Here is a 22,553-nt window from a genome sequence, read left to right as displayed (position 1 = left end):
CCCTACAACACATGAACATCTTTAAAGGCTCTTCATTCCATAGTGTGATGAAAGCAGATGTATTAAGAACACCCGGAGACCTTTGCCTAAAGTAACCAAATCCCTTCTTGAGAAGGCTACACAATAGCGGAAGGAATTCAGGGATAATTTGTCTAGTTTGTTAAAACACGAGTAAATTAAAAGGAAAATCATTTCTGTAACTGGTAGATGTCAGGACAACATAAAAAGCCTGTATCCCTATGGAAAACTATGCAGACTGGTTTGATTGCTCACAGTATTTTCTTCTTAAATGTTAAGCATCTCTAAATTACTGCACTAGAAGATCCTGCTGGTCAAATCTTTCTTTAATCTACTGACTGCAGGGAAAGCTAGAGCACAGTTAGGTGCTGCAGGCATGCGGATGGTAAATCTGACAGCCGGAGCTTACAAACGGAGAAGTGACCGAAGTCCATTACATGGCTGGGCACAGTTATAAACACCATTCCCGAGGCCCGTCTGGGCAATTCTATCCCTTTTCCAGGGTAATGTTAAACCAGTCAGTTACTCAATAGCAGCAGAGGAGCTTTGGCAGCTGATAGTGGAAATGCTCATCTGCTTGTTTCAAGCACTGTCTAAATGCTACTGCTTCAACTGGGCAAAAGACAGTAAACTTTACACATGGGGCAGGAAATTAAGTTTTCTTTAGCCCTGAGCTCACAGCCATTTAATGCTCCATTTCCATTATCTGTTTGAAGGAAAGCTGTGACTGCCTACAAAGTCCAGTGGCCTGGCGAAATACAGAGCAGAGTTCCCATCTTGCACTGTATTCCTGTGTGGCTGAGGATGGGTGGATGGAGGGATGGATACCTGGAGCTGCAGAGGAGTAATAAGAATGGAAGTCACTCCTCCCTTCCTTAAGCACTGCAGCTGAGGAATGTCAGGAGGCAGCACATCACATCAGCAGTGCCTCTGGAGTAAGCAGAAAACTTGGGACTGACCCAATTGCCCAAAGCTCCCAGGATGATTTCCCCAGCTGCAAATTACCACCTAGTTAACAAGGTCAAACAGGTAGGTGGGAAAAAAAAGGAATGTCAAGGTGTCTGACTCTTTGGAATTAAAATATTAAGAAGTGAAACCTCTCACTGTGACTATGGCAGGCTTAGGAGCAGCCTCAGTTACTATTCCCTTTACTTTGTGGCAGCAATGATACTAAAGCTGGTCTATTTTTAAAAATCAAAACAACACTTGAGGAAGAACAAACAGAGGTTTGCTGAGGTTAAGAGCAGCCTGGAGGTCTAGATGTTCTATTGGCTGTAATTACTTCATGAATGTTAGAGTCACTTGCGATTTAAAATAAAACCACAAATAAAAAGAACAATTCCATTCTTTTCATGACCTAATTTTGCCTCTCAGATAATGCCCTTGGGCTGCTCCACAGAGTTTGCCACCCCGAATCGGGGTGGGGAGCAGATGACATTGCTGTCAGGCACTCACGGCATCTGTGTCAGGGCTGTTGTTGCAGCCACGGTTTCCAGCACTGCAGTCTGGGCTCGCTGCTATCTCTGCCTGAAATATGGACAAATGAGATACAATATATAAAATATGACAAAATGGATCAGGCCAAGTGGTACAGGACTTTGCTCCCTCATTCCCAAAACTTATTAATGTATATACCTTAAAAAAAAAAAAAAAAGACTCAACGTATAGCTTAGGCAACTTCATTCTGAAATAAACAAAATGCATCAAACACCAGCTCTGCCTCCAAACCAGATCATTTCAAAATAAACCCTATTTCATCTCTGAAGTGGGACGGGAGTTATTCTACCAGAGAGCATTACTGGTTCAGTGGGTTCCAGCAGTCCTATTCCTCTCCATCTTGTCCTTGGTGCTGGATCCACACTGCTCCTGCTGAATCTCCTCTAGTCCCTGCCTCTCAGAGCAGGACCCCCACTTCGGGATTTTGTCCACACTAGAGGCAAACTCAAGGACTGTGTTCCTGCTCTGGGGGACTCTGTTCCCCGCTACATGGAATAAGCCACAGACTTACAAAGAGCTACTACCTCACATTTTCAAATTCTTCTGATGAACAGAGGGATGTGAATCTGTCTGCTTCTACCCAGAAAAAGCCCGGGGATTTCAAAGACCTATTCAAAACAGGGTCATTTTTTGCTTCCACTGCCTAGTGGGCAATGTGCCGAGATTGTTAAACTTCCGGAAGAACTAAATTTCCCTTAAAATGTGCTTGCCTGTGGAAAAAAGTTCCCTGGGTCCCTAGGAAGTTCTAAAGAAAACTTTTTGCCAAGCGCAGCTTGCAGAAGCTTGGATCTACCATCTCTGTTGAGGTGACTGGGGAGATTTTGTTAAAGAAACACCTCTCTCACACTCAAAATGTTCTCATTTTGTCCCACCACTAAAAACCCCTGAGCTGATTCACAGACAGGGACACTGAAGTGATCCAGATTCCCTGCTCCTGCAGTCCTGGGGGAAATTTTTCAGGGTAAGAAAAAAGGGGAACATGTGCTAAAGCTATTCTTACCCTACCTTCCATGTGCCCATGCCTGGTATTTTTCTCATATGCAAATCTTTAGGCAGCAGGGAGCTTAAGCTGTAGGTTTCTTCTTTCCAATTAACCCTACATTAGCAGATTTATAATCCCTTCTGACATTACAGCCATATCACTATTCTGTTATCACCTCCCTGGCTGCAGACAGCAAGTGCTTGTCCCTCTAATGGTTAAGCACAGCTTTTATTGCATAAAGCAGCCAGAGATCTGTGACTCAGAAACCCTGTGCCTCCAGCACCACTGATACCCTGCTGCCATGAGATCCCACCACAAGGTTAGAAGCTTGATTAACAAAACATGAAGCCTGAAAAACCCAAGTTTTCAAGGGTTTTTAGCAAGGTACTTCATCAGCTTAACTCCAACAAATCTACAGCATGAAAGCGCAGAACATGTTTATGAAGCACACTCATGCTGAGCATGCTGGTGACAGGCACACTGTTGATATATATGATGTCATGGTGGCTTCCTTTTACACAGATTCCTGCCAGCAACACTGCTGATCCCATTGCCAATCAGTCCAATAATTTTTGGTCCTGACATTCCTACCAAGATGACACCTGACAGCATTCCACCCTTATGGAGACGGTAAATGCTTCTATGTAAGGCACAAGACTGAAATCACCAAAACAAAATAAACAGCTCACTCTGAAAGCAGGGAGCTAAGGCTGTTTGCTCAGCCCCAACCTGGTGAACACAGTTAGCCTGGGACTTCTACACACAATTTAAGGTGGGAAAAGTCCAAGCAGCATGCATCCCTCTCCAATTTTGCTGATCTACAGTACCAGCACAGCTGCAGGCAGGATCCTGTAGTTCTCACACAGACTAAAGCTGCCCAAAGACAAAGCTGCATCATTACTCAAGCCTTTCATTTTCTGATGTAATTTACAGATGCTGCTAAGACTTCTACCAATATTGCAATTTACAGATCAAAGGCATTTTTGCAGATGACCAAAGCCTGGCATAAAGCTCGCTGTGGCCCAAGTTGGTTTTCATTCTCAACAGAAGTTGGTATTTATTTCCTGATTTCTATGATGATATGAGAGGTTTGGCACTGGTGTTCAAGTGCCTGTGGCAGCTTCAACTGAACAAGAGCTGCAAGTCCAAACCTGAGGACAGCTAAGCTGAGAACCATTCTGTTCAACAAAGCATGTTGACAGGTCGCTGTCTGCAACTCTGACTGTACCCTTTAAGTGACACCAATTTTAAGCCTTGCTGAAGGCATAGGTTCCTATCAGTGGGTGGGGGAGATGCTTCAGCACCAACTCTAGCACTAGTGACATCAAACTCACCATTGTCAGCCATTTAAACCAGCAGCTGGACCACACACCATTGTACCAGGAAGCTGCAGAGGCAGCAGAACAACACAGGCAAACTGCTACAGCCATTCCCCAAGTGATTGTACTTGAGCATCTGCGTGTACTGCCTGAGGACAGGCTGAAAATACCAGCCCACATCACTACAGAAGCTAGCCAAGAAGAGGAATCAAAGAAGCCTTTCCACCACAAATCAGTTATGCACGAACAAGGGACTAACTCAAGTGAAAGAAGTGGAAACTACCTTCTGGAAAAAAAGCAGCTCAGTTCTCAAGGCAGCAACACTGACCATCATAGAGACACTGCACTCTTCACATCAGTTAACCATTTAAGATCCCACCAAGAAGCAAACTGAACACTTGTTTTCTCTTGCTAGGAGATGGATATATAGTACAATGTATCTTATTTAGCTCACTGCCGTTTAAAGCAATATTCTTTCTTTTCACAAAGTTAGTTTTGAGACTACTCTTTCGCAAGTAACCAAGCAGGCTGAGTAGGCAAAGACTAAGTAACTGGGAAAGTCAAAATTCAAGACCATTAGAGAGTCACATTTATTTGAAGTCAAATCCCTTGAAATCAGGGAAAAAAGGAAGTAGGAAAAATTGTTAGACAATGAGGATTACAATCTTACCGAATCTCTGTCTTCCATTACCCGTTGGGGTCTGGTAGGAGTGGCTGGACTTGTGCCTTTCATCCTCTTATACTGGGTGAATAAAATATTCATAGTTGCAAGCAGGACCTCAGATAAGTTGTGTCTGATCTACACACGGAAGCAGAAAAATAGACACATTGCAATGAAGAGCAGGTTGACAGAATCATTACCTCTGCTATACATCAGAAAACCAAGCATTAACTATGGTTGACATTTACTTATAGTACATCCATACATTTAATAGTTACCCCTGCTGTGACTGCATCACCTAGTAAAAAAAGTTATGCAGAGTTTTGAGACATCTGCTAGTACCCAGATACACAATTTCCTCGAATTTGGGGGGAAGGAAACAGACCCTACAAATGCTTGGTGACCATTAAGAGCACAGAAAACTAACTCAGCAGCACAGTTGAAAGTTTTCAATATGCCAAATTCTTGAATCAAACTCAGCAAGTTTAGAGAGATTCAGATTTGCAGATGTGCTCTCCCAAATGGAGACAGGATTTCTGCGTTGGGAATTCTACTGAAAGTTGAAAGCCAACTTGTATGAATGCAAAATAATCCTATCCTGTGTCCCTGCTAAAGCATAAGAATAATGAGATGACAAGGCTGACAAGGTTTTAAGATTCTTTTAACACAGCAAAAGGCTTTTGGAAGCTAAAACCATGAGACATTACTTACTTCATCACTGAAATTCCGGAAGGCAGCAACTCTCTCCTCTACACAATCTTGGCTAAGAGGTACAAGCTTTAGGCGTTCAATAATCTTCAAAAAGAAATGCAGGAATCAGAGGAAATAATCAATGTTCTATGTACCATACATTAATAAAGTATGGTTTTGAAGTGTTAATGAAATGTTTATGATTACATTTAAGAGAAATAATTTGACTGTTGTTTACTATCTCCTCACTTTGCTGAGCAGCAGGAATATTTTGTTCAATATCTACAAATCAGCTTCAGAAAGATCTTTCTGATTGTCAAGCAACTGGAGAGAAACACATTTTTTAGATTCCTACAGTACTGCATCACTTTCTAACTCATTAAATACAGTTTTTTTTTTCTTTTAAGTGATGTTATTTGAGACATTCTGGGCTTTCAAGGGCATTAGGAAGGCTGCACTTCAAACAGAAATCTTGAAACTTACATCAAAGGCCCTGTCAACATGACCAGCGTGATATTCATCAAAAAATGTGATTAAGTCTAGCAGAAGGTAGAACGTGGAGTCAACGGATTTCTTTGCACTTATCCCCTGAGCTTTGTACCTGAAAGAAATTGGTTTACAATTTTACTGTTCGAAATGGCAACATTTATAAATGTGCTTGTGCAATTCCTGGAAGCAGAGACATACAGCACAAGGACAGAAGGCATCTAATAAAGGACAGCCTTAAAGTTCCTTAACCAGGAGGCAGAATTTTCACAGGCTGTGACTTTTTAAAAATACTTTTATTCAATTCAGTTTTCCACCTAATCTGACTTTTGCTTCCTTTTAAATGTTTACACTTCCCATATTCATGAGGAAAACAGTGACAGGAATCACAGACCTGCAAAGTAAGCACTGTACAAGCATATTTAACATATTTACATAGTTTATAGTAGACAATAGTAGAACTATCTGCTTCAGGCAGGAAGTTAAGACTTAAAACTAGATTAGACGCTTCTGCATGCTCTCTCGAGCTGCACTTGCTAGGCAATGAAATGGAGGGCTGTCTGCTCTTACTCCTCATAGCACGAAGTCAGCAAGAAGCTCCTTTCTCAAGGTAATAGCAAGAGTGGTCAAGTACACAGAGGAGGAAGATAAAGAGTTTCTTGGCCTTTTCTGTTGGGTGTCTCCCCTGCTCCAAAATCATCACAGAAGGAAAGCTGCACTGCTACAGTGCTGTCTGTCAGTACAGAGCCCTGTATTGCATTTAATTGGCAAGAACATGAGCTAATCGGAACCATTTCAGCTTTGCAATCATGAAGGTTTGCAGCTGTAAAGTGGCATTATTGAACAGTCATATTCAGCTCTCTCATCCAGATCAAAGCAAGTAGCAAAACAAAGCCCATTACAGCCTTTGCTGACGCTTAACCTCAAGCCACAGGTTTAATGTCTGCTACCAAATGAGGCTCTCACTAAGTCAATATGGCACCACTTTTCACTCAGTCAGCAGCCTGACTAAATGAACCAAGGGCTGAGTGAAGAAGTGACTGACAAATGCCACTTGTCAAAAGAATGACAAATGCCTTTGACTGAAATCAATACATTTCTGTATTTGCTTTCCTAATTTCCAAGGGCCAACAAGCATGCTTGGTTTATTTTATTCTCTCACACCACAGTGGTTGAGGAGAAGCTGTAAGACACTTCTCACAGGTATCCACATTTTGCTCTAGTAAAATATAGGAATTATCCATGGCAGTCACTGCACCAAAAGATGATGATTTTAAAAATCCCAAAGCTATTTCGCAATTACATCCTTTCGGAAGCAGGTTATTCTTAGGCTTCTAGCTGCTAATGAATCTTCAGCACTGACGTTTCTCAAACACGTATCATAATTAGCACAGGGACACTGCAGGAAACATTCCTTTTGGTCACTTCTCTCTCTTTTCTAAACACCACATAGCACCTTCCTGAAGTGCTAGGAAGGGTTGTGGAAATGAGGCCCACGGTTACATTAGCCATACACTCACCTCAGCTTAAACGTTCCTTTTATCTTTCATTAAAGCAGCATTTCAGCTACTGAACTCACCACTCTGCTGTTACAACTCAGAATATTATAGCTCTTTCTTAATACTATTTCAAACAAGTGAATTGTATGCCATGATTCTGCAACTGTTACAGTATTTTACTTTAAAAATAATCTAAACCATACAATTCACTGTATTTATTGCTCCTTAATAGACTATGTTTCCAGCTGGCAATCCTGCAATTCTCTTTTCCTGATTCACCTACAGGTAAAGCTTCTTGCCACATTTACCTGCCCTTCCCCTGAAGATTATGTTTCTGGTTTCAATACTACAGGCTGTAATGAGCAGGACAGGATAAATTCCGACCTCTTTTCTTGTCTTCCTGAATACATAGCTGTGGCTGCCACTGTCCTGGCAGCAGAAAAAGTCAGGAACTAATACCCCCACCTTCTCTTACCTCTCAGCAATTGAATGGGCCATGTTCTTCAACCGCTCCTTGTTTGATTGGGGGGTGCTGATCTGGGGAATGACGGGACTGAGGAGCTTGTTCATCAATTCTAGAACTTTGTCAGGGTTCTGTTGGTATCAAAGTTACACACAGATAAAAGGAGTACAATGGGACTTAGTGTTTTAATCTCACTGAAGAAGCAGAAAGGTCTCATACAGCAGTGCCTAGTGCAAGCTCAGAGATGCCTCCCTCCCATAAAGGGGCAAGATCATATTAGCTGTGAGCAACATAATTGTGCAGGCCCACGTGGAAAAGTATTTTCCCCTAATTTTTCTCTAAAACAGTGGCTATGGTTCCATCCATTTTAATTTCAAATATATTTTAAAAGGAAACATGAGTACTCAATATAAAGTCCAACTATTTTAGATTTCAATTCAACATCTACGAAATTGGAAGAGCACACTCCAGATAAACAACTTCACTAGCCAGGATAAAATCATGCCTGAGGCAAACTCTTCAAAAAGCCACACTGATCAAGAACCAGGATGTCTTAAATCAGAATAGGTTGGAGTGCAAGCCATCTGGGTTTACTTATCAAAACCCTGCTCCATTTAGCCAATGGCTCTGCTTTAACAGCAGCAGAAATAATCTGCTTGAATTATAGAATCCTAGAATGGTTTGGGTTGAAAGGGACTTCAAAGCTCATCCAGATCCAACTCCCTGCAATGGGCAGGGACACCTTCCACTAGACCAGGTTGCTCCAAGCCCCATCCAAGCTGGAACACTGCCAGAGAAGGGATAAAGGCAATTCAATCTCAGAGATTAAATTTAACCTCCTAATCACAGGGAGAATGTTTGGAAAAAAAAAGAGGTGAACCAGGTAGATATTTAAGGTAGCACACAAGATATTTACCTTTGCAAGGTCATACAGTTTTGCAGCTTCTTCAAACAATCCTTTATTTTCTGCTGCAGAAGCAACTTTATTGATAATGGGTTTTGTGTCACTTGTAAACTTGTCTATCACTCCAGGCTAAAGACGTGAGACAAAAAGAAATCAGAATGTCTAAAACCTCCTAAATACTCTGTCATGGCAATGAATATTTTACATGTTGGATTATGATTAGAATGACTTTTACATTTCCATGGGAACATGCAAAAGGGACACGTTAAAAATAGAAAGAGCTCTAGTGAGAGAGACTTCCTCCAAAACAGAGTCAGCACTGAGACATCTGCAGATTTTCATTCATTCAAAATGACCCAGATAACAGGTTAAATTCAAAATTACTTTAATTGCTGATGACACATTACAGAGGCGAAGAAAACACAAAAGACTTCAGAATATAATGTGCCAGGGTCTCCAGGGATGCTGTTTGTGTATATTGGCAAGACCGTTGTAAGTGAAATCTTACATGGACAAATGAAAGGGTTTCAAGAATTTTAAAAGAAATAATAAACACAAGTAGAATGAAAAGAGGGAAAGAGTCAAGGATATCTGGGAAGGATTTTACTGTAGTTGAGGATGTAAAAATAAGACTAGAAGAATTTATTTTCTTAACTAAGATTGCTGTTTTCATACTACAGGAACACAAAAATACAGTTACATTAAAAGGGAAATGAGTAAAATAAAGAAAACTGAATTCAGCACTAATGATCTAATCTAAAAACTATCTTACAAATAACTGTAAAATGAAAAGATATTTGTAAAGATGACTGAGTTACCATGCTCTCGTGTGTGCAATCTCACTGCATTTAAGCTGACAGAACAAAAACATCTTAAAGAAAGTCCTGTCAAAAACAACTTGCGTGTGTGTCACCATTTATTTTTTTTCCTGACAGTCATAATGTTTGCAGTATGAACCCCAATCTTAAAATTAAGATTTAAACAATTTTGTAGTGTGCCTTACACAGAAAGCTTCCAAAATTGCCACAGCAAACTAGAAACCTTTACTGATTATCTAAAATTGTAATCATTCGCATGCACTCTCTTCACATGAAATCTTAAAACTTCCTTTTTCTTCTGATCATGTAAACTTGCATTTTACTTTTAGATTACTGCTTTTAAAGCAGATGTAAAATCCATCACAACTAAAACCAGCTGCTCTTTGATCTAATATTCACCCTCATCTCTACGGAGAGGCCAGATCAGTTGTGGCTACGTCTGAGGTCTTTTAGCGCTTGCTCCCTTCCCTAAAAGAATTTGTAACGGGCTGTTACATTTCTCCTCTGAAGTGAATGAGGATAATGTCATATAGATAGTTTTTACATGCACATCTCAGTTAACAGAATAATCTCCCACCCACTTACAAGCAATCAATTTTTGCTAACTGCTTTTTACTAATGTGTGCTGAATTCCATTTCATACTATAAAAATGAAATTCAGACCTCGCTGAAGTTACCTGATGCCACCTGTTTCTTTAGTTACACTGGCTGTCTGTAGGGACACTCTTTGCCCTGCAGTTCCTGACCTGAAATTCGGTATTATTCTGTAGGTCTGTACTATTCTGTAAAAGGATCTCATACTTTCACAGTATCACACAGTATGCTGGAGATTGGAAGGGACCTCAAAAGATCATCTAGTCCAATCCCCCTGCCAGAGCAGGAACACCTAGATAACGTTACACAGGAATGTGTCCAGGCGGGCTTTGAATGTCTCCAGGGAAGGAGACTCCACAACCTCCCTGGGCAGCCTGTTCCAGTGTTCCGTCACCCTCACTGAGAAGAAGTTCCTTCTTTGAGAACTCGTACATATTCAAACACAGTGATATTTTGGCTAGCGAAAAATAAAGAAAAGCAAGATAGTCTCATGACTAGCTTGGAAATCACAGTTTCTACTTTATATGTAAAATATAAATTGTCAACTCACCTTTCTACTCCCATCGTTTTCCAACTTTCCAAGAATCATATCAAACTATGTCCACACAGATGTAAAGTAAGAAAAAAAAGAACAAAAACAGAGGGATGAACTGCACATACTTCACAACCTATTTACTAAGTACAAAGATGCAGTCATGGATGAATAAAAACCAGTGATGGATGTCAACATTATCTGTATATTAACAACAGGAGAAACTTATTAAATATCTTGAACACATGGTCATTGTGAGATTTCCCATCACCTACACCCGCATCACGCAGAAAGTGTAAAAACCATTTCAGGCTATCCTGCCTGCTAAAGATGTCAATGAAGAAACAAATGCCAGTTTAAATGAGGAAGGCAAAACATGGCCAAACATACCTCTCTGCTTTCAATTACTATTTCACTAACACAACGCAAGAACATGTTCTCTCCTTGGCTGTCCTTCTCATTCCTACAAAAGAAAGGGAAGGAGGAAGAAACTTCTGTTTCAGAGGACTTCTTAGGTACTGCTTAATCATTCTTAATAGCTAGGAGAAAATCTAGAGACACATATTAGCCCCTACCTGAGAAAGTAAAAATACTGCAGGGCTTCCCTTGGATCTGTTGATTCAAACTTACGGGTGTAAAGCATCAAGAGCCGCACAAAATTCAGACGCCTTACACCAGGAGGGTCACCAGCTTCGTGGCTTACTGCAATGTCAGAAACAACACCATTAAAGAAGCTAGTGCCAGGAAATGTTTCTCTGATCTTCACCTGAAATAAGGCAGAGCCATGATCCAGAGTTCTAATGCAACTAAAACCATTAACTTTTAGGAGATTGTGCTGATAAACACTGCTTGTTTGATCAATTATACAGACCTGCAGTGTCTACAGGGTACTCTCAAGGGCACAGAAAATACTCCTTTATTGTCAAGTCAATGTGCAGGACTTACACAGCTGTGCACTCTGCCCAGAAGATTTCAGGAGCAATTTTAACTCAAACATGACCAAAGCAACATGAACAGCATGACAACGCAAGCGCTCCATCCGGAAGAGAAAAGCAATTGCAGCTTCAAACTGTGCTGTCAAGAACAATACTTGGAAGTAGAGGAAAGGCTGCTGGTTCACTGCAAAATGTGATTCACCTGAAAAAAAAAAACCCACAAAACACACACAGAGCCTTAAGTCAAAATGATTTTGCAATCACAGATCATTGACAGAGTTGTTTCCTGTCACAGTACATCATTATTGTTTATTTAGTGCCAACTGAAATAAACACCCTAGACAAAAGTGAATACCTAATCACACACTGGTGCCTTATCTATAGCTGTTTCACTGAAAATAGATTGCAAAAGACCACAGCATAAAGACATATTCAGGAAGGGAAAGAGATAAGAAAAGCTGCTTTGCTCTTTAAGACAATGAACATCAACTTCGATAGATGCAATAAACTGTTTAAAGACCACAGCTTTTTGCCTTCATTTATACTTATGCCAAGAGGTACAGAAAAGGTTACACCCCTGGATTTTCCTATTAAGCAACACCAATGGTAGCTTATTTTATTTCTTTTCCACACTTTTTTATCTGGGTGAGCAACACTCCAAAGTAGAAGGTGTGGAGAATCAAATTCTGTACGTTTTGGATAGTTCAAGTGAGCTCATTTTGATTGGTTGGAAGACGATTAAGGGAAAAGACAGTCTGTTGGGCTGTGGACACTTTCTGAAGTGGAAGGAACTGTGATTTGGGGCCCCAGAAAATTACTTGAATGTAAGGGAAACAATGAACAAGACGCACACGGAAAAAGCATTGGAAACACATGCCTACATTAGGTAATGATTGCTTTCCTGTTCTGTATTTCAGAAGTTGGAAGTTTTCTTAGAAGACCTTAGCATATTTATGGTGAGAAAAAAGGCAATCTACAATTTAGTACAAATGAAGTAAAATAGCAGCAGTGCTGTTCACAGATGAATATTCACTCTCTGGATTGCTGGGGACAGGACCCATTCATCGTGTCCTCCTGAAGTCTGCCATTGCTCTAGGGAAGCAAGAATTTGGAAAGAGCCCTAAGCGGAAAAGCAGAGCCCCAAGCAACACACCTCTGTGGTTTCTTACCATAGTCTTCTAGAAGCTGCTTCTGGAACTGTGATAATGTCAGTCGGTCTTGTGGAGAACTTGCACCATCATCATCAAAACACACCTGGTTCAGCTAAAAAAGTCAACCACAAAAATAAACACAGATCTTTCAACTTCATCTTGCACAAGGTATGCACTCAGAATATATTTGTTCCATCAGCAGCCCCTCCTAAGATTGGACCAACTGAGTAGAAACTACTTCTAGTCACAACATCAGGTGGATCCATTGCCAGAAAGTAAAGATCTCTAACATAGCAACAGCAGAAATCTATGCAGATATAACCCAGAGGGTCCTTCTCTATCTGTCCATTCCATCAAACTCTGATGCTGGGACTCTGAATATGCAAGCAGTAATTAAAAGCATTACTTTTTTTTTACCCAGTCTTAACAAATACCTCATTCTACTCGCTCTTTCAGATAAAGGGGAGAAATGGGTACTGACCGGTACCTCTCATGCTCCCACCAAAACTATAAGGACTTTGTACTGCAGTAAATATTGACAGCGTCTACTTCCAATGGACCCCAACATTTCAGCTATAATCCAACCAGAAAGGAAAATTCAAAAGGATCCTCACTGCATCAAGCTAACACTATTTGTAAAAACAGCTGACAAAGATCAGTGTCAAATGTAGAACATGACACTTCCAAAAAGACAAGTGTCCCCAAATTAACACCTGAGAGCACAGAGGGTAATAGAGCAACCCTGAGAATCAGGTTCCCAGCCCTTCACCACCCCAAGGTCAAGTTGGATGCATTACACTGATGCAGAACACCCCATCTAGAAGGAGGTAGGTCAGCAGAGCATTGTAGAAATGCAATACCATTTACACCTGTTCTTAAAGAATCACAGAATGGTTCGGGTTGGAAGGGAACTTAAAGATTATCTAGTTCCAACCCCCTGCCACGGGTAGGGAAACCTCCCACTAGACCAAGTTGCTCAAAGCCCCGTTCATCCTGGCCTTGAACACTGCCAGGGATGGGGCAGCCAGAGCTTCTCTGGGCACCCTATTCCAATGTCTGACTGCCCTCACAGTGAAGAACAGGAGGAAAACACCTTCCCATTAAATGCCATTTATTCTCAGACAGATAGATCTCTCTTTCCTTGAGGATGCAAACCCCAAAAACCAACAAACAGCAATACAACCCCACCACCACACTTACTTTTAGCCAAAGATAATCTTCTGTTTTATCAGCAACTTCACTCTGGTTATCTGTAATGTCACAACGGCCAATAATACAGTAAACAGCCCTTTTGTAGGGGTCCGTGTTATTTCTCAGAGCTCGTCTGTAGTGAAGACGCAGCTTATTTTCTGTGGCAGGAGACAGTCTAAGGGGAAAAAGAGTCAAAAAAACCCAACACATGGATAGAAAAGACATGAAACCCATCTTTCCCTGTATGAGGAAAACTGGACACAAACCAATGTAAATAGGTGCACATTCACAGAAAGGCCATAATGACAGTAAGCACCGTCTTATATTTCTTGCACCTTCTATTTATATCTGCAGGTCAAGATTCTGCACATGTGAATTTAAATATCTAATTAAAGTTATGGAGGATCATCTTCAAATACCTACTGCAGGAAAAAAAAAAAAAGATGACAGCCTTTTTAGGGTGTGTTAATATTGTGGTAGATGAGCCATTTTAGTCTGACTCTGCTGCTACTTCATCACTTCAGAAAAAGAGCTCACAAAGTCTTTGGGTTAATAACTAAAAAGTGAGCAGGTAGTTGTACCATGAAGTCTTTTAGGAGAGACACTTTAATAATAAATAATAATAATAAAAAAAAAGAAAATAATAAATACTGTCACAATGTTCTTTGTCATTCTATTTCTTGTACCTCTTGCAGAGAATTTTTTAGAACTGAATCAAAGTGTTTTCCTAGACCTTGTTTTTCTCACATTGTCTGTCAAATCTGCAGGAAGAGTACCTTTTGATAGCTGTAATAAAACCCACATAAGTCAATTATGCTCTTTATCATTAAAATGTTTGTAATGAAAACAAGGACAGTGCCTTCCCTAAGGTTTCTGGAACAATCTTGTTATAATGAGCACTCCTAGATATTCTCTACAAACCAGGGTAATTTATAGAATAGCATGGCATACACTCAGTAAATGACACTTTGATCCTTTTTCCCCTCTCTAAGACACACAGATATCTTCTTGTTCACATTTTCGTACCTAAAAAGGCCAATGCATTCAACATGTTGCAGGATAAGGGCTTCCCACATATGAATGAAGCTATTGTAGGCTGAGGTGGGATATTATGGGTTCATGTCCTTGCACTCAGCAGGACCCTCTGGCTTCCCTCAGTTTCAGCCAGCACCTTAGCACAATGCCATGTTCACACATGGGAGCAGAGTTATAATACAATAGCTGACCAGGCACTGATTTGAAATTCACTGGAAGTGGAAAGATAAAAAAGATCACCTAAACCTCCCCAGCAGAGTTCAGAGCACATCTTAAGCTGCACTGACTCAACTACTTGCAAGAATGTGAGAGTGAATGCCTCTAAAGCCCCCTAACAAACACTACTTGCTTTTATCATGCAGCATTATCATGAAAACACACGCAGAAAAAGCATTCCCCAAAGGAAATTCAACCAAATTAAGCCATGTTGGAAATAAAAAGACACGGGATTTGTGACAGTAGATTAAACCTGATCTACTGTATGCAGAATCCTACTGTTATGCAGAGCAGATCCTATGGTAAAAAAAGCAAAACTACACCACTGTATTATTTTTGACATGTAAATCTTTGCATATTTTAAAACAACTCTTTTTCTATGAAAATTTCTAGACTAAAAAGCCACAATTTAAAATACTCACACTTCTTGTATGTACTTTAGATAGGTAATATAAACACCAGGCATCTATCACCACCAGAAGAGACCTGAGCTGCTTCTCTTTCTACCAAGCCACTGATTATTTCATTACTCCACAGCAATTCCCACCACTCACAAAGATCTTTCCTAGTATTTCTCCTAGTCCCCAGTTACCTTCTATCTTTACTGTGCATGTACTCCTGGAACCAGGTTTTAAACTCTCCCAGCTGATGCTGTGCCCGTTTCACCACATGCATGGCTGCAGTCAAATCTCCACATCGCATGCAGTAGTAAATCAGTGCCCAGACAGGACGTCCTTCTACCTCACCATCCTGAAAATAGAGTAAGAAATAATTAACATTCTTCAAAAGCAGCATATTTTAATTATTTTTTTTTACTATTTGCCTCATTCATTATTTCTGACCTTATATGGACACACTGATTTTGGTAAAAAATTCTGTTTCTCTTACAGAAGCCAGAGGTCATGAGGTTTAAGTCCCGTGAAAACTGTGCACATCCTAGCAACAAAGGATGGAACACTCTTCTGTTTACCCAGATTACAGTTTTGACAAGCCCAGAACTAGCATACGATCATACAATATCCTCTCCACCCAGGAAGCAGATTTGGATTAGACCACTGAGGTAGTAAAATCATTTGTACTGGAACAGAGAGATACCAAACCAATCCCAGATCTCAGCAAGCAATAAAAGGACAGCTAGACTCAACTATGCAGTCTCCAATGTTACAATTTATTATTTTTTAACTTTTACTTTTTCAACCCAGACTGCCTACCTGGTAATTTTGTAGGTGCACAGCTATGCACTTTCTACTATGTGCAGATGAATAAGATTTTATGCAGATTCCTAAATTAAAGGCTCAGGCTACAGTTAAGATTAATTCATTACATATTTAGTCATCAGTAACTGGTATCAGCATCTTACAATAAGCATAAAAAAAAAAAAAGAAAAAGAGTAGAAACAAAACAGGGAGACTAAGTTACTGCTTTTTTGAATCACCATATTTTTTGAATCATCATATTTTAATACTTGCATGTTGATCTCTATAAAGACCACCAGAAGAGACCATAATTTCTAGAATTTAGAACTGAAACTACTGAGTACCACCCTGCTTCAGGAGTAGCTCTGAATTCAAAGTGATTGTCTACTATCTTACATTTTCCTAATGAAAAAATGCAGGAGAAGGAATCAGAGAATCACACAATAGTTTGGGTTGGAAAGGACCTTTAAAGCTCATCTAGTCCAACCCTCCTGCAGTAAACAGGAATATCTTAGACTAGATCAGGTTGCTCAGAAAAACAGCCTGCAGTTTAAACAACAGAAAAAACACTGGAGGGTGCACTAATTTCCTGGCTGTGCTGGAGCAAACAGATTTGTGTTATTATTTTAGCTCACTGGATAACAGTGATGGACATACCTGGAGACCAGGGACAGGCGCAGGGAGTTTGATGTTCAGGAAGCTGCAGACTAGTTGGAAGGTCCCTGGGACACCACCCAGCTGAGCCTGGTGCAAGTTTCCAAAGACTGTCACAAAAGTGTAGTTTTTGTAACTGAAAAACACAAGCGTGAGCAGACTGAAATACACTTGCTGCAAAAACACCCGCTGCCTTTCAGATCCAACAGAATTAGCAATTTAAAGCTAATTACCTTTATGTTCAAACATTATCACTACAACAAAATGAGGCAAACATTTCTGACCATTTAGGAAGATCCTTGTGGTCAGCAGTCTCAAGAGACACCATGTTTGTAGCCAGTGGGGGACTGCTCCAGGTTCAACTCTGTATTATGAGGTTCTTCTCATTAAGTTCTCTTAGTACTACGTTAAACTCAATTAGCTAACTGGCAAAAAGCCTTCCCATCCTAACACTTTAACTATCAATCCTGTCATGAAAGAATATCACAAAACACCACAGATGTGTTTGTCTTTCCTCCCTGCCCCAAGGACAAATATAAACCTTAGGGCCATGGACTAGGAGAAAATCAGAGAAAAGGGGACTTTAGAGAAAAGCAACTGGTAAAGGCAGTTTTGAGAACACCTTCTAAAATAAACCATCAAAGCCTTCAATGAAGGCAGATCAATTTAAGAAATTTTCATGTTTAGGAGGAGGAGTTTTGAAAGTCTGTACATCGAAGAAATACATTGAAGGAGCAACAATAACTTACATTTAATTCCATTTTTTTTCTCTGTAAACATTGTACCACCAGACAATAAAACTGAAAGGCTATGCTAAATGTAGGCAAGTATCACTCAATCCTCATAACTAACATTATGGCAGAGTTAAGCACATGATCCTCAGGGCTTAAGACCACAGTACTCCAAAGCAGCTAATGCAAGAAAAGCATTACATCTCTTCCTTGTACCTGTGAGGGCCTAGTGAGCATTGAAACACCTCAGTGTTAGCCAAGTCTGGCAGGAAAGAAAAGCTTCAAAGCAAGGCACAGGGTTAGTTTGGTTTTTTTTTTTTTATTCTGTTTTTGTTTGTTTTGTTGTGTTTTTTGGTTGGTTGGTTGTTTTTTTGTTGTCGTTTCTTGTTGGTTTTTTTTTGTTTGGGTTTTTTTTTCTGGTTGTGGTTTGTTTGGTTGTGGCTTGGTTTTAGTTTTCCTTTTTTCCAAAAAAAATTCAAGGCTGAAGGGCCTAATTTCCACAATTCAGAGGCAACAATATGCAACTAATTCCTAATTTTAGTTAGCAGACAACAGCACTCTGAAAATCTAGCACATCAGATATCCGGCAAATCGGGTTAAGTCACTGGCTCATTGCATGCTGCTGAGATGGAAGAACTGGAAACAGAAGATGCTTCTGATGTGTCAAGGGTCTGTGCAGAGGCAGGCACACTGCCACCACCCCAGGTGGCAAGGAGTGCTGATGAGGTGTGGCTACCTACTGTCAGAGGCCAAGAAGAGGCGATAACATTTCTTCGCAGTGTGCTGTATCAGAGTGCAGCACTTGCTGTGCTCAGATGGCAGATCTGTATCCGTAACAAATGCCTGCACACTGCACTGCAGCTATTGTTTGCTTCCTGCTGCTGAACCAGTCTGCTGGCATCGGCAGCTACACTGCTGCAGTATCCACATGTGCAGTGAATAGGTAATACAGACACCCAGGGATTCACAGAATCATAGAACAGCATCACAGGTAATGGTTTGGGTTGGAAGGGATCCTGCAATGAGCAGGGACATCCTCAACTAGATCAGGTTGCTCAGAACTACATCCAGCCTAGCCTTGAATATCCCCAGGGATGGTGCATCCACCACCTCCCTAGGCAACCTGGGCCAGTATCTTACCACACTCATTGCGAAAAAACTCTTCCTCACTTACAGCCTGAATCTCCCTCTTTCAGTTTAAAACTATCACCCCTCATCTTGTTGCAAAAGGCCCTGCTAAAAAGTCTTTCTAGCTTTGGGCTGCTCCATAGCCTGCAGTTCTCCAACTATGGTCTTGGTCAAGGAGCATAGGCCCCATGATACTTGCCAATATAGACAGTAAACCATTTCCCAGAGTCTGAAAATCACTGATAGATGTCCCAGCTTCAGCTTCTTCAAGTCCTAGCCAAACCTTTCAGTATAGAAAATGGCATGATCAGAACCTGACTCATTGCACCAGGTTTGTCCCCAGTGCTTTCCTCATTTCCTCCCAGTCCTAGCTGCTGGCAGTGCCCAGCAATTGGAAAGGGAGTATATGGAAAAGGGGAATGTTTTTGCTGAGGGGAAATAGATCTCTTTCCACAAGTGAAAAAATCTTCACATATGACCATGCAGCCATAGAATATTTAAGGGCAACATGGGAAAAAGAGTAAAAGGTCTTGTGTCTTCTAAACAACCTCCCCATGGATCAGTCTTCTTAACTAGAACAGTTTTTAACTAGAACAGTTTTTAGCTAGAACAGCTTTATATTCAAGTGCCTGCTTTAAGCCCTGCAGAACAGAAAAGACAGGCAACAGATGCTTCTGTGAGCAGCACATGGTAGCTGACCTGTTAATATGTTTGTGTTGCATTAAAGTCATTCTAGTTTATTATTAGGGAACTCTATTAAAATGTGCTACCCAGAGCATTCGCCTTACCTTTGTTCAAGGTACTGCAGAGCCTGCCTCACAAATTCCATTCGCACTTCCATACTGGTCCGGACTTTCAAGGCATCACTAGCAGGAACCAGGGTAACATCAGTCATTTGTTTCACCATGGCCCACATCTCAGAGATGTTCTGTGAACAAGCCATTCCATGCAACAGTGATGAGTACAGAGGTGAACAACAGCACTGTTCTGAGCTACATGGTATTCTGATGCTTATGAAAACCATAAATCCCCAAAAGTTATGTCAATTTAGATTTGCGATGGAGATACTGGATGCAGTCATGAAGGTAAGTCACTTCTGTCCTGCAGAATTCCAATTTCCCAGGCTTCTCTGCATAATTCTTGTGCAAGAAGATGGCTACAAATATTGCACCTGCAACTGTCACCCAGGATCAACACTGATTTCCAAACCTAGGCTGCATACTTGGTACTCAAACTCCTTGCCCATTTCCAGTTCAGACTTCCCACTCAATGAATACCACAGCAGCATCAGCTTTTCATGTAAGCAATTGCTCTGGCTGCTGCTGGAAGGCTGTGTTATCAACTGCACAAAGAAATATCTGAAGGACACTTATCACTTGGACAAAGATTAGGTTTTGAAAAAAGGGTTGAAAGTCATCCAGGTCTCCTCATTTACAAGGACAAGAACCTATCAGTGTCTGCAGGACTATGGTATCCCTGCTGCAACAGCAGAATACTGAGAAATAAGAGCACTGTTGGCTTCAGCAAGGGCAGGTGCTTGATCTCAGTGCTTCAAAGCAGCAAGAACTCTCAAACTCAGTTGTCCCCAGCAAAATGAACGCAGCTGTTCAAAGCAAAGATGCACATGTGTAATTCAGATCTGATTGAAGCATTTGCACCTCTGCTTCTGAGCAGTTTTTGCTCTCCCCATTTTCTAAGTCAAAGGTGGCCAGGTTTGTGCATTTAGGTGTTACTTTTTTGGGGGGCAGATCAAGGTAAAGCAATTAAAGAAAAGAATAAGCAAAGCAGGTAGATCATTGATATAAAGTCAATCCTAGGGGCTTTAAGCTTTGCTAAGGGAGCCTACTTCAGCTCTAGCATGGTCTAATTGAAGACCCTTCACATACAACTAAATACATTCAATAGATATTAAGAGATGTTTTGAAAACCAAATGTAACAGAAACCATTTAAAATGAAAAGCAATTTCCCCTGCCCTCTCCTGCTGCCCCCAACAGTGCATTGCCCATGATGAGACACCTCAGTGAAAACAGGATCTTTACTTTTTCACTGCGTTAAGAAATTTTCTCCGTGACCAATTACATCACAGGTGGGCCCTGCTGTACTAGAGACGATTCCGGTACTGGCTCTGTGTTTTCTGTGGAGCCATGCAATTCTTTTTGGCAATATCAGTATTTTTCCACCGATGTCAGCAGGCTGCTAATCACAGCTGAAACCAGATTAAACACATTTCCTTATGTTAACTCACTGGCAGTACCTTATCATCTAGTTCTGCAACAGCAGCGCAAAGGTCCACCAGGTTAGGCTGCAGATGTCCATTCACTATCTTCTCATTATAAATATAAATCTGAAACATATTGAAAATAAGCAATCTTAACAGTACATATTGCTCCCCTTCTTCCTCCCCAGCTACAGCAGCAAAATCTGAACCAGGCTTCAAAAACAGTGTCCCTTCTGCTTCCCTCCCACATTAGCCCCCTCTAATTTAGCACAAGAGGAATGGGCACTGGCAGCAACCACCCTTCCACAACACACTGAAGCCAGCAGCAATCCAGCTATTCAGGGGTTCTGCATGGCAAAGCACTGTGCTGAATGCCCAGTTGGACTAATTGTAGCTAGTTGTTGAAAGACAAAGAGCAGACACAACCATTAGACGGCTGTGATATTCCCCTGCATGGCAGCCTCCTATTTGCTGATACAAAAGAAACTATTTTGCTGGTTTATGGCAGTATTCAAGGAAATCCAACAGACACAAGCAAATGGAACAGAAACATGGCCCTTCCAAACTTGTACATACACACACACTCCCTGTTTGATTTAAATATTGCCTTAATTTAGCTGCTTCTACTATTATTTATTCACTCTCAGCCTGAAAACCTTCCAGCTACATCTGAAAATAATAATTCTCAAAACTAGAAAGGTAGCGACATTGTACTTTAAGTCCCTTTTGCACTTGCTACTTCTTCAAGATGCAGTGCAAATAGAATCTAGCATCAGTGAAATCACCATGTTTCTACGAAACAGCCTGCGCTATCCATGAAGAACAATTAATCATTTCAGCCTAATTAAAACATATTCATGACTGCTAATAAACTGAAATAGTATGGACTGCCTCATCTCCAGCACCCCTGGAACTAGTACTGCTTGAGAGGTTGGGCTTCCCATATTCACAAAATAATCAGGGAATAATGTCAAGAGCCTCAAAGTACAGACATAATTATGCTATAAGGAAGACCCTTAATGCAGGTATGTTACACGAGATATGAAACAAATTAATCACAGACTGATTTGGGTTGGAAGGGACCTCAGAGCTCATCCAGTTCCAACCCTGCCACGGGCAGGGACACCTTCCACTAGAGCAGGTTGCTCCAAACCCCATCCAACTTGGCCTTGAACACTGCCAGGGATGGGGCAGCCACAGTTTCTCTGGGCAACCTGTGCCAGGGCCTCATAACCCTCAGGAAGAACTTTTTCCTAAGATCTCATCTCAATCTTCCCCCTGTCAGTTTAGAGCCATTCTGTCCTGTCCCTACAGGCCCTTGTCAGAAGCCCCTCTCCAGATTTCTTGTCATCCCCTTTAGGTATTACTGTACTATTAAGATCCACTAAATCAAATGTACACTGTATCAGCACATCACCAACCTCATTTTGTGACTCATTACTTCATAGTTCCCATAACTGAAGGCAGATAGAAAAAAGCAGCTGTACAAGCTGCTATCTGGCTCAGCAAAGACTAAGCCAATGCCCACAATAACAGTAATTTGTGCAGATTAGGCAAGGCTTTGTCTGTGTCGTTTCAGATATTCCATTTTGAAAAGTCAAGTGCTTCTCTTTCATTTTGTTTCCAACAGTGCT

General features: G+C 40.9%; 1 protein-coding gene across 3 annotated transcripts in view; it reads right to left on the bottom strand.

The window, feature by feature from the left end:
• NUP93 (nucleoporin 93) overlaps positions 1 to 22,553 on the bottom strand; it is an 82,080-nt gene that overhangs the window by 606 nt on the left and 58,921 nt on the right. For 2 of the 3 annotated variants that reach the window (XM_062609238.1, XM_062609240.1), the window contains 16 exons: positions 20,956 to 21,045; positions 19,489 to 19,628; positions 16,845 to 16,977; positions 15,584 to 15,741; positions 13,750 to 13,915; positions 12,568 to 12,661; positions 11,409 to 11,600; positions 11,039 to 11,165; positions 10,854 to 10,926; positions 10,482 to 10,526; positions 8,532 to 8,648; positions 7,628 to 7,746; positions 5,651 to 5,768; positions 5,189 to 5,272; positions 4,487 to 4,615; positions 1,474 to 1,545 (listed from right to left, as the gene is read on the bottom strand). In XM_062609238.1, coding sequence (XP_062465222.1) covers positions 1,474 to 1,545; positions 4,487 to 4,615; positions 5,189 to 5,272; positions 5,651 to 5,768; positions 7,628 to 7,746; positions 8,532 to 8,648; positions 10,482 to 10,526; positions 10,854 to 10,926; positions 11,039 to 11,165; positions 11,409 to 11,600; positions 12,568 to 12,661; positions 13,750 to 13,915; positions 15,584 to 15,741; positions 16,845 to 16,977; positions 19,489 to 19,628; positions 20,956 to 21,045 — 1,857 coding nt within the window. The remainder of the gene's footprint in view (positions 1 to 1,473; positions 1,546 to 4,486; positions 4,616 to 5,188; positions 5,273 to 5,650; positions 5,769 to 7,627; positions 7,747 to 8,531; positions 8,649 to 10,481; positions 10,527 to 10,853; positions 10,927 to 11,038; positions 11,166 to 11,408; positions 11,601 to 12,567; positions 12,662 to 13,749; positions 13,916 to 15,583; positions 15,742 to 16,844; positions 16,978 to 19,488; positions 19,629 to 20,955; positions 21,046 to 22,553) is intronic. The other variant, XM_062609239.1, reaches the window with a different exon arrangement.

The sequence above is a fragment of the Pezoporus occidentalis genome, unplaced genomic scaffold, assembly GCF_034315485.1.
Source record: "Pezoporus occidentalis ecotype Australia unplaced genomic scaffold, CSIRO_AGI_Poc_V1 ctg135, whole genome shotgun sequence".
Lineage (NCBI taxonomy): Eukaryota > Metazoa > Chordata > Aves > Psittaciformes > Psittacidae > Pezoporus > Pezoporus occidentalis.
This window is presented reverse-complemented; position numbering and strand designations above follow the sequence as displayed.